At 36.8% G+C, this 12268-nt stretch overlaps 2 protein-coding genes across 3 annotated transcripts; one reads left to right on the top strand and one right to left on the bottom strand.

The window, feature by feature from the left end:
- Positions 1 to 835: 835 nt before the first annotated feature.
- LOC126380471 (arfaptin-2) lies at positions 836 to 10348 on the top strand. 2 transcript variants are annotated; one of them, XM_050029907.1, is made up of 7 exons: positions 836 to 1056; positions 1339 to 1469; positions 1583 to 1747; positions 6773 to 6941; positions 7170 to 7322; positions 7411 to 7561; positions 7698 to 10348. In XM_050029907.1, coding segments are annotated over exons 1-7 (969 nt in total). In that variant the 5' UTR covers positions 836 to 1054; the 3' UTR covers positions 7896 to 10348. The 2 variants fall into 2 exon arrangements, with proteins under 2 accessions (XP_049885864.1, XP_049885863.1); XM_050029906.1 differs by having other exon boundaries at positions 839 to 1169.
- A 969-nt stretch (positions 10349 to 11317) lies between these two features.
- On the bottom strand, positions 11318 to 12212 carry LOC126380492 (DPH3 homolog). Its single transcript, XM_050029936.1, has 3 exons — positions 11932 to 12212; positions 11762 to 11836; positions 11318 to 11678 (listed from the first exon to the last, which is right to left on the bottom strand). The coding sequence occupies exons 1-3, from the start codon at positions 12037 to 12039 to the stop codon at positions 11610 to 11612; spliced, it is 252 nt and encodes an 83-aa protein (XP_049885893.1). The 5' UTR covers positions 12040 to 12212; the 3' UTR covers positions 11318 to 11609.
- Positions 12213 to 12268: the final 56 nt, after the last annotated feature.

The following is a 12268-nucleotide window of genomic DNA, read 5'->3' as shown; positions in this document are numbered from 1 at the left end:
GATTTTTTGACCATACCTTTATACCTACTAATCCGTTATTGATGAAACTTGCACTACTCCATAAGTTGGATTGGATGACACTGACAACCCAACAAGAAATATTATTGCCATACATTTTGTAGTTTATATTTCTGAGGAGACAGACGTAGGTATTTTTGACAAATTAAACCGTAAGTCTCATTAAATTATGTCAAATATGATAGTGCGTCAGGGTTCTAAAGTGGATACATGATATTGCTCATGACTGTACATAGGTACATTATATCGGTAAGTACCTATAACTAAGTAATACAAAATATATTTAAAAAAATACCTCGAAGAGGTCACATCAAGGTGATTATCATTATAAAAATAAATGCGTTGGTATAAAATTATCCTATCGGAATGTTTATACTTCTAATACCGAATTGGGAACGTAAGTAAACCCGTTTAGCTATTTCTACTTAGTAACCCAGTCATGTCTTAAACCCCGATTACTGTAACTTTATGGAATAAGAGATCATGTCTACTTCAAAATGTTATTGAACTGCCTATGATGGACGGTTTTGGACGACCAGTTTACTACCCTCGTGCGTGCACCACACGTACGTAACCAGTCAGCCATTTATAATACCTAGGTACCTACCTATACCTATTTAAGTATGTATGTATACCTAAGTCTCAAATGTTTCTGCAAAATGAGTGCTTCAAACTTATGGAGATAACCAAAGGAGATAACAGTTATCTATTTGGGCGGTAAGTGTCTATCAGCATAATAATACGTTATATACTATTATATATTTATATATCAGCAATATAATTTATATATTTTGGATAGATATGGATGGCTGTATTATATGAACTACGTTCCTCGTGTATATATTTATTCTGGTAAATGTCTATGTCTATGGCTGTATGGGCGTCATCTCCTTTTGCCTGTTCTACGAACAGAGTAAAAAAAAATGTCTATGGTCTGGGAGCCGGAGCCGAGTTCGAGTTGTCAAATTTGCTAAAGTTTATGCATTGTACCTACTACATGTTCGTCGGATAATATAAATGGTTTTCTTCTCGTAAAATGTTAGATTTTTCATTCCATTGATTTGATTCTAATAAGCAATAATCATATATTTTACGTGTTACGGACGTTTTCTTGTTATTTGATTAAACCCTATCGACAAGATGTCTAAGTGGTGCGTCACTTTTAGTTATATTATTTCGATATGTCTAGATATTTCTTGCTTCTAGTAGTCTAACTAGTGAAACGATAAACTCATAAACTACTACCACTTAGTGAATTTTCCGTTCTGAAGTATGTATTTCGAGTGATGTTTCAATTATTGATTGCGTTATTGTTGCCAGGCAATCTGAACGTAGCATCCACGAAATGTTGAAAGATACACCACCGTTGCGCGAATCCAGTGACTCCATCACGTCTGGGACGGAACCCAAGTTTCCCACTTCACGCTCCATGCCTTTCCCACCAGCCTATGGTAAATCAGTTTAATTTATAGGAAGATTACAAACAAATGTATACTACAAGTTTGTAAGACTTTTAAAAATAAATTAATTACAATAAAAATATTTGATTTTACTTTGTTAACAGCACCTCCAGATGTCTCTCAAAATGGTGCAGCAGGCAGTAGTACCCTCCTCCGTGCTGGTTCTACTAAGCTTGAAACCTTACGGAACTGGGGAGTTTCCACATACAAGTGCACCAAACAGATCCTCTACGAGAAACTTGGCAAGAGTTCCAGGACAGTAGATACAGGTGAGACTGAATATCCTGCGATTGTCTTCTTTACTTTTGCCATCTAAGCCACATGTTTTTTTTTAAATGCCTCGTGAAAAAAATGCTTAAGTATGTTCTTGCACACAATAAATTGCCTGTATTGTATGAGTTTCTTCTATCCAGGCATAATGACTTTCAAGGCTGTAGATGACCTTTTAATTAGTTTGTCTCTTTAATAATTATACAGCAGGGTTTGCAATGGAATCAGTATAATATAATTATCAAAATATGTTTTTCCTTATTAGCTCACTAACTGACATCACACCAATCAACAAAGGTTGCTATGCAACGTATCCATAAAGCCTATGCTAGAAGGCGCTATACAATCTCCTTCTTAACATTCCCTCTCCTGTTTAAATAGCAACACTTTGTTACATTAGGCTAAACCAACAAGTTTACACAGTTCAGTTAGCCTTGGCTTGAACACAGGTTTCGTTAAAAAGTCGGCTAACTGTTCAGAGGATTTAACTTTCTGTACATTAAGGCTGTTATTCACTACACATTCCCGTATAAAGAAGTGTCTGATCTTGATATGCTTGGTTCTTTGATGTAATTCATACGGTGGGTCATGGGCCAGTTTTATAGCAGACTCATTGTCTACATACAATTCTGATATATTCATGTTGCCTCCTCGCATGAATTTGAATATTCTATCAAGCCAGATAAGTTCTCGTGCAGCTTCGCTGGCAGCCACAATCTCCGCCTCTGTAGATGATATTGCCACAGTGCTCTGGCGCTTGCTCTGCCATGCAATCGCCCCTTTAGAGAACAGGGTTATCAGTCCACTGGTGGAACGTGCAGTTTCTTCATCACCTCCATGATCCGCATCACTAAATGCTTTTAGATTCTTTGAAGAGGTGGAAGATTGGTAGGTAATTCCTAGATCCATTGTGCCCTTGATGTAACGCAGGATTCTTTTTACCTTCAAGACATCTTCCGGTGAAGGCTGATCGAGCTTACGCGATACGATTCCGACAGCTAGCGCTATGTCGGGCCTTGTACCTACCATGATATATGACAGCGCGCCAACCGCTTGTCTGTAGGGGAATGTTTCTCCATTTGCCCCCTCTCCTTTCTTGGGAGGTACATTGTCCTTCACTATGGGAGTAACAGCTGCTTTGCAGTCCTGCATCCCGAATCGTTGCAGTAGTCGTTTAGCATAACTCTTTTGATGTATCTTGATAGATCCATCATTATTGCGCTCTATCTCGATTCCAAGGAAATACGATCCTGGTTTACTGGTTATCTTAAACCGTTGCCTCATTTCATCTAGGAAATTTTCGGCTTCCTGGGCCTGTGCAGAAGCAATCAGACCATCGTCCACGTAGAGAGCTAAAATTATCTTTTTATTCTTATCATTTTTGTTTCGAATAAAGAGACAAGGGTCACTGTCACTTTGCTTGAATCCAATTTTCAAGATGTATTCCGTAATACAGTGGTTCCAGCAGCGCGGAGCTTGCTTCAATCCATAAAGGCTCTTTTTTAATTTGCAAACCTTTCTATCGTCGGCGTTGGCATAACCTTCAGGTGGTTTCATATAAATATCTTCATTCAGTGTACCATACAGAAATGCTGTGGACACATCGAATTGAGATAGAACCAGGTTTTCCATCGCAGCAATACTCAAAACGGATCTAATAGTGTTGAGTCTTGCAACAGGACTAAAGGTATCATGGTAATCCAAATCCTTCTTTTGAGAATAGCCTTTGATTACCAAACGAGCTTTATATTTGTCTATAGAACCATCGGGGTTAGTCTTTAACTTGAAAACCCACTTATTAGGAAGTGCTTTTCTTCCTCGAGGGAGCTCAGCCATCTCCCAAGTTCCGTTCTCTTCAAGAGATTTCAATTCGCAGTCTATAGCTGCTCGCCATTTATCACTATTCTTGGATGTCACTGCTTCTTTGAACGAAGATGGTTCTGAGAGAGATTCGCCTGTCATGTTGTGCATGCAAGTGCAGACATAATCATTATATCGACTCGGGCGTTTGATATTGCTGCGGTCTCGGAGTGTCATTATACCTTGAGTTTCTATTTCAACTGCGGATAATGGCGACTCACTAGTGTCAGCTTCTTCAATACCTTCCCTTTCAAAATTAGACTGTTCAAGCCGCTCTAATTCTGTGCTGTCGATCGCATCTTCGAAATCAATAGCATGAGTACTATCTACTTGACCTTCATTTCTATTGATATCGTAGTCTGCTGTAGGTTGCCTCTCAGCGTTGTTTGGGCTGCTTACTAACGGTGGTGACCTATCAATGACATCTTCAATTTCAGTGCAATCTGGCAGAACAATGTTCTTAAAGGGTCGTTCGGGATTGTCAACGTCATCGCTCACTTCTTCGTTGATTGCCTCTGGCAAAGGCCTTTCATCGAAAGTGACGTCTCTTGAGCGTATTAAGCAATGATTATCACTGTCCCAAATTCGGTAGCCTTCATCAGCATCGTATCCGATTAGGATACCCTTTTGCGCCTTTTTCTGCAGTTTTCTCCGCTTTTGTTTTGGAATATGAGGGTAACATACTGTTCCAATTATCCTTAGATGGTTGATCCTAGGCTTTTTGTTATGCCATGCCTCATATGGTGACATATCATTTCTGCCTGGGCCAGTTCTATTGAGGATATAGACAGATGCATTTATAATCTCAGCCCATAGTCCGGCAGGGATCTCTACGTGCGCATGCATTAGACTTCGTGCCATTTCTACGACCGTCCTGTTTTCCCTTTCTGTGGGATTTTGTTGCGGTGTATAGGGCATCGTCAACCGTTGGGTTATCCCTTCCCTTTTAAGAATATTTTTCACCTTTACATTGTCAAACTCGCCGCCATTGTCGCTTAATAATTCCTTCACTATTATGCCATTGGCTTTTGCTTCAGAGACCATGAGTGACAATTTCGTATGTACTTCGTCTTTATTTCGTAGGAAGTAGACGAATCTATAATTGGTAAAGTCATCTTTAAATAGGACAAAGTATCGGAGTTTTGAAATCGAATAAGGAAATGGTCCACAAACATCGGCATATATCAGTTCACCAGGACGTGTAGCTTTCTCTCTAGTGCCAAACTTCAATCGGTGCGATTTACCGTATATACAACCTTCGCATAACTCTTTAGTTACAGTTGTTTTAATGTTGAACTCCTTTTCAATTAATTTCTTCACGTGTAATTTAGACTGGTGACCAAAGCGCTCATGGTATAATTGCAAATACGAATACGAATTTGCCTTCAATTCATTTACTATGACTGGCTTGTTGCATCTCAGTCGTAACTTATACAGTCCTCCGTTTTTATCCCGTGCACCAATGACTTTCTTCTCTCCATTGATAGAGAAAGTGCACTTCAATGGCGTGGACTCAAAAAGGCTTCCATTATTTCGATCATGTGCAGCAAGTACTGAGAATAGGTTTCTGCTTATGTTTGGAACATACCATACATCCTTGAGTAAGTTGGGCTTTAGTCTATTATCGACTTCTGCTTCCACAAGTATGTCACCTTTGCCTGCCGCATCAATGCATTGGCCATTGGCTCCAGTGACAGTATGTCTGCTCTTGAAAGGACTATAATTTTGAAAAAGATCAAATCTGTTTGTGACATGGCTGGTTGCACCGTTGTCCACATACCAGGATTCTTTATCTTTCGCCTCACCCAAATCAACTGTTAATACGTCAAGGTTATTGACAGTTACGTCCTTTGGGGGTCTCCCATCAGCAATCCATTTCTTGCATGTTCTCACTCTATGTCCGGTTTGTTTACAATAGTTACATACAGTTTTCCTTTCTTTCTTTGCTTTGACAGTCTTTGTGTAAAGCGCTTCTCGTACCTCTTGTTCATTGACATTTTGTGTGAGAACTCTCTCGTGAGCACACAACTGGCTTGTCAGGTTTTCTACATTTCTCTCCTTCTTCGATATAAGGAGCCAACTTGATCTAAACCCTAGGTACTCTACGGGAAGAGTATCAAGGATCTTGCAAATTAATAGAATTTCTGGCAACGCCCGTTTCTCTGAGGTTTCGTTTGCTAGGGCTAGGTTGAGGTCGCTCCATATGTTCTTCAGTGTCGAAATGTGAGTGGCTATATCGTGACCCTCTTGTTTCTTGTAGCTGAAGAAGTTGAGGCAGTAGTCGTATGATTGCTCAACACAACCTCCTCCATACAGGCGTTCTAGCTCCTGCCACATGTCTTTAGAACTGGTAAAGCGCATGACCTTCTGTAGAGTCTCATCAGTCATATTGGTTGTGAGCATTATTGCAATCGCACTGTCTAAGGTTTTGTAACTTTGCAGATCTTCCTCAAATTGATGCTTTTCGGCAATTGTAGCCGTTGCTGCCAAGGTCGGCTTGGGTTTGGAACCATCCAGCAACTCCATAGCACCCGGCATCGCATTCAACACCAATTTTGCTTTGAAGACCCAAGTTTTATAGTTCTTGGGATCTAACAGTCCAATTTGTACTTTACTGGCTTCTACTATCGACTTATTCATGACGAAGTTTTGACAGTTTACAAGTGATGAAAGATTTTTCCCCAAAACTAAAAACCAGACTTTGCGTTACTTTATTTTTCACTTTAAGGAAAACATAAAGTCTCTGCTACCACTTTAATAATTATACAGCAGGGTTTGCAATGGAATCAGTATAATATAATTATCAAAATATGTTTTTCCTTATTAGCTCACTAACTGACATCACACCAATCAACAAAGGTTGCTATGCAACGTATCCATAAAGCCTATGCTAGAAGGCGCTATACAATCTCCTTCTTAACATGTCTATCTTTAATGCATTGAAAAATCATTCCTGTCATTCAGTCCATTAATCAATCAAATAACAGGAATGCTAATAGTCATTACTATTCAGCCTTGTTTAGTTTTAAACAAGTTCTTAGTCAGCTATGTTGTGTGCTTGAATTCAAAATAATCTCACAGGTGTCTCACTGCTACTCATAGTTTTATAATTACTATTCTTTATGAGTGTATATTGTCTCTAATGCATTAACTAATATTTCCAGAGTTGGAGGCTCAGATTGAGATGTTACGTGAGACACAGCGTAAATACAATGGGTTGCTAAGACTGAGTACAACTCTAACGGCCCAGTTGGCTGCGGCGGGGGTGACGCAGCGCGCCCTCGGCGAGGCGTTCGCGGAACTTGCACAGAAATCTCCGGAATTGCAGAACCAGTTAGTATTGTACATTATTATTTTTTTTATTACCAGGCTTATTACGTATCACGCTGTTTTAGGCCTTTGTCTAACCTAAAATTGGGTTCGGTCATACTTCCTTTTTTAGGTCAGCATGAATGTATGACACTCTTGTTGTTTGATTCTTCTCTTTAACTTATTAACGATAACAACTTTGTTGAAAAACATTTGTAATTATCTTTTAAAAACATTTGTTATTATTAACAGATTTCTCTACAACGCCGATACGCAGCGCTCTCTGACCCGAAATGGTGAAACCCTGCTAGCGGCACTGCATTTTTTCAACAACTCACTTAATACTCTTACCAATAAGACCATAGAGGACACTCTCTTAACTATTCGACAATATGAAGCAGCAAGGTTTGTGTTACTAGCATCATACATTTTTGATGTTTATTTATCCACTTATTTAGTATTAAACAAATAAATGCATCCATTTCTCCTACAGGGTAGAATATGATGCATACCGCAGCGAGTTGGAAGCTAGTGGTGGCAACCCACCCGAGCTGTTGTTGGCTAATATTGAGAGACACCGCAGGCACTATGAGCGGCTGCGTGATGATTCTGCAGTCAAGCTGAAGTTACTACATGAGAACCGGGTACTTATGTTCTTCAAATATAATATTTATCAAGGCTACAAGAGACAAGACAAAAATCAACCTTTTCGTCCGTTTCTTGTTTATTTTTGTGTGTTTACCTTACCATTTACAATAAAGAATTTGGTTTCTGTAACAGGTGAAAGTGATGAACAAGCAATTGTTGCTGTTCCACAATGCTGTCTCTGCTTACTTCAGCGGGAACAACGTGGCGCTTGAAGCGGCGGTGCGCCACTTCAACATCCACACTCCCACCCCCACCTCTCCCCCACCCCCAGTCATCACCCCCACTGCCCCACCGACTGCTGCCCCCACTGTACTACCCAGGACTGCATAAACACGTCATCTCATATTATAAGGGCCAAGCAGAACTTGCTTTCTCGGTTGCAATTTAAGCGAATAATTATAGTATTAGAATAACGACGCGCGCACACATCCCTCTGTGTTGTTGTAGGAAGATCGCTTTTTACCAATTTTGTAACATTATTATGTTTGGCCCAGTGTTGACTTTGTTCTGTAATGAAATGCGAGCATTGCGATTGCATATTTTTGACTTATATAAGATCTAAAGGCTGCCAGTAATTTGTATTATGGTGCTTATAATATGTCGACATAATCAATTCTTTATACTTGTCTTATTTTTATTTATTGAAATGAAAGTAACATAAACATGCCCACTTTATTTAATTACATAACTAAATAGCCTACATACAACCCGCTGTTGGGCACAGGCCTTTTGTTGGATGGGCCTCCCCCTAAATCAACCGGAGGGGGTATGGAGCATATTTCACCACACTGCTCCAGTGCGGGAGAGTAATTATTTACTTAATCAATGTAAATCTAGACACGCGGTCGCGTGTCAAGCCAAGTTCAAGAAACAGAACTGGCGAGCCGCACCGTGTGTAATATTACACGAACCATTTGGAGCCACTTTTGACCCCCTCATAAATCAAAAACTATTTCACATAAACGTATCATTAATATTCAACACTTCATTAAAAGATTCTCCACAATAATGACTATACTATATATGGTCAATGGTGATGAGATTCAGTCGACATGTGTTAGCTATAAAATGGGACAAGTATAAACAGATTTTACTAACACATTCCTTGTGATTGATAATAAAATTCAATAACTTATATAAATCTGGTCTGGCAGCCTTGGAGTATAGACTTTTGTGTGATATAAATAGGATATTTAAAATTAGTAACAGTTTCATCAGAAATGGATGAGTGTTCTAGCTAAAATATTCTTCTCCATTTTGTAGCTCTCATCCCTATCTGAACGAAACAAATTAAATTGATTCGTATTTTGACGATACTATAAGATATTTATTTCGGAAGTTCTATTGTTTGTGCGTAGTTAAAGATCAACAAAGAAATGATTTCTGTATAACATAATGTTAGAAGTTTTTTATTGTTCATTGTAACGCAAATTATTTAATTTGAGTATTATATTTTTTAAATTATACAATTTAGTAGGTAGTTAATATTGAGGATACTTTTGTTGGATGAAATGCTTTTACGTAAATGTGTAAGATATTATGGACAATGCGTCATTCCAATTTTTATTGCTTGCCAGCACTGTTTTGCGTATATTTAATGGAACATAGGAGCAAACTAGTCTATCTGTCTGTTTTTTAACCAAAAGCGTGTTTTTGAAAGTTCATTATTATAATGTGTATGAAAATTATTGTAAGTTTTCAAACTAAATTAGATTATTTTTACACAAACAGCTTTAGATACAGCTGGATCAATATTAACGATGTAAATTCGTATTAAGATTGTTATCAACACAGGCAAAAGATATAATAAAAGAACATTAATTTAGTTCAATATGTAGCCACAATGTTTAGTCTAATTTCGTAGCTCAAATTTATCCTTCCAATATATAAAGTAATTTAATGAGTAAACTTTTATATTCATAAACACCAGTTTCAAATTGTAATGCATAATAAAAATAATTATAATCGTAATTACAATGGTAATTTCCAAAGATCTTTAATGTTAACATCAGATATTATAATGTATGTGTAGGGTAAAATCACTTATCAGTATAAAATTGAGCTACATAAGTTATTTATGAAGTCTTAATATCGACCTAATGTGCACTGGCATTAGCAATTAATTAATTGCCATCTTAATATTTGTTGCTACAAAGTTCATATAGATTGTGTTATCTTGTTCCTTATTTTAGTCTGAGGTTTATGGAAGTATATTGGATACTGCACTATTGTGAGATCTCTTTTGCATGCAGATATAATTTGGCTGTCTCTGTGCGGCCTATGGTTTAGTACAATCAAATAAGGTGAAGTAATAAAAAAGTAACAAACTGGAAATTTGTATTTGTATAATACTTTTGTTTTGCCTTTTTCTTTGTTGGTTTAAAAAGTCTCATAAAATCTTGTGTCAGCAGGTCAATTCCTCGAATCTAACTTAAGCTTGGAATTCATAATCAACATAATATTTTTCGCCTCATTTAAAAACGATTTTTAGTCAATATACAAGATGACAAAACAAAGGTATTTATATACAAATTTTCAGCTTATTACATTACCTTTCATTCAGATGTTGAATCCTTATTTGAATATAGATAAAAGTATTTGTGTGATGTAGAAGGATATATTCTAATAGCTAGTCAACAAGGATCTTTCTTTTATAATGTTCTGTCAACATGATTATTAATTTATACATTATTATAGAATCTAGATTTTACACTTAAGATTTAAGATTATTCAACATATTTATCATATTTTAAGGAGTGTAAAATAGAATCACTTGTACTTCATGAGTTGTTTTATTGGAAATCTAATTAAGGATGGCTAAAGATCTGTTGTTGAAGTTGATCATTCTAAATATTACTAAAACTCCATTTAATAACAGGTTTGGCAAATTATGGTTACACTTCAAGGCTGTCTATTTATAGGATATTACTTCATGTTTCTAAACTGGCGCAATTTTTGAAAATACCTTCAGGTTCTCTTCATCAAAATTTAATTTTTGCATTGACTGTGAGTCAATTTTCCCTATTCACATTTTGGCTTGGTGCTTTTTTTAATCTATGATATTTGTTTTTATTTTTTAACTAGTGGGTTTTTAATAAGTGGAATAGTTCTAAAAGTAAAATAAATAAGAAACAATAAAGAAGAATTACAAACAACACTATCAACAATGGGTGCCAGTTGTCTTTGATTACCTGTGGCCCTGCCCAACCCTTTAGGGATTACTGGCGGGAGTTTATGTATAAGCAAAAATAAATGATTAAGAGATAAACCATAAATAACCGCTGAACATCCCCATGTAAGATGTATGTTTCTGTTAGCCAATGAGTCCCATCAAATTTTTCGTTTTGAAATGTAAATTTTGGGTCCCTATATGGCATTCAGTGAAGAGAGAATCTATTAAACAGTGAAATTTATTTTGCATAGGAGCTGTCTTTATAACTGAAAACCCACTGATCGACTACTCAAGCTATGTCAAGTTTATATGAACTTGCACCTATTAATTCCAGCAAGCAAGTAGCAAGGATAGGTAATATTCTTGTAACTTATACTTTTATATAATAATAACCAAAGCTAAGGAACAATGAAGAATGGCAATCCAAAGTAGGATTAAGAATGGCTCAGAAGTTATAAAAAAAAATCCTTGTCGGTCTATACTTTTCCAACCATGTAGTGGATGTGTGGAATAAACTGCTGTGGAAGAACCTGTGATCAGTGCTACCTCAGTGACACAAGTGAATTGATGTTGCTTGTGCTTTCTAAATAATAATTGTATTTATATTTAATAGGCTAAGTGTCAGAATAATCTATTTCACATGTTGTACAACTAACTTTAATTGCCGTTCTTTATTTGCCTCTAAGCCTTACAAGTTTTGTCATAGCAATTTTTTTATTTATCACAAAGAAATCACAAGACACAAATGAACCTTGTTCTAATGTGTGTCAACAAAAAGGGCTATGACATATCCAATAATCTCCATTGTCTTCAGTCACACTATTTCTCTTGTCCAAGAGTAGTACCTTTATGTCATTGCCATCAATATTATATTATGCCTTCACAGTTTCTTTATCTCCATCATCTTTATGAACTTCTTCAGTTTCTGCTGTGAATTTTTCCTAAAAAAAGAATATTGAAATTTCATGTTGTTTAAATAATTCTCAGAGAAAATTATGAGATTTTGTGATCTTAATGGACTTACTAAATCGTAAATAACTTTGACCACGAGGGAGCAGCTGGGACATGTTGCTACCTCTTCTCCTGCCATGAGTTCCTCCTGCAAAAAGTATGTTTTAAACCACATTGAAGAAACAATTAAAAACTCAAGTTTTTTAATACATTCACACAACATACTTATTACTGTATTCTAACCTTACTTATCTGAAAACGATCGCCGCAAGGGCAAGGATAATAGTACATTTCTTCATCTTCATCATATTCAAAGTCCTCAATTTCAATCTCGTCGTGGAATATAGTCATCGCAGTTGGAACTTTTACTTTTATCCGATTATTTGTTGTAGCTTTCACGCAAAATCATATCCCCATTAGTTATTTTATTACTGTATTGCGTAGCGAGCGAAGCGAACATGAAACCCAAACGTACGAAAACATGGACAAATCGAAGTCGAAGTAGTCGAACATGCTGCAAAAGCGCGAGATGTCAACTTTGACATTTGTTTGACAGTTGCGGTTTCTATTAACACTAAGG

This window comes from Pectinophora gossypiella, chromosome Z, assembly GCF_024362695.1.
Source record: "Pectinophora gossypiella chromosome Z, ilPecGoss1.1, whole genome shotgun sequence".
NCBI lineage: Eukaryota > Metazoa > Arthropoda > Insecta > Lepidoptera > Gelechiidae > Pectinophora > Pectinophora gossypiella.
This window is presented reverse-complemented; position numbering and strand designations above follow the sequence as displayed.

Bases quoted from the DNA above. Each gene is read 5' to 3' on its own strand.
- LOC126380471 (XM_050029906.1), top strand. The intron at 1,470-1,582 runs GTAAATCAGTTT...CTTTGTTAACAG, and splicing joins GCCTTTCCCACCAGCCTATG to CACCTCCAGATGTCTCTCAA. The intron at 6,942-7,169 runs GTTAGTATTGTA...TATTATTAACAG, and splicing joins TCTCCGGAATTGCAGAACCA to ATTTCTCTACAACGCCGATA.
- LOC126380492 (XM_050029936.1), bottom strand. From the start codon at position 12,039: ATGACTATATTCCACGACGAGATTGAAATTGAGGACTTTGAATATGAT. The intron at 11,837-11,931 runs GTTAGAATACAG...TACTTTTTGCAG, and splicing joins ATCGTTTTCAGATAAGTAAG to GAGGAACTCATGGCAGGAGA. The intron at 11,679-11,761 runs GTAAGTCCATTA...TTCTTTTTTTAG, and splicing joins TCAAAGTTATTTACGATTTA to GAAAAATTCACAGCAGAAAC.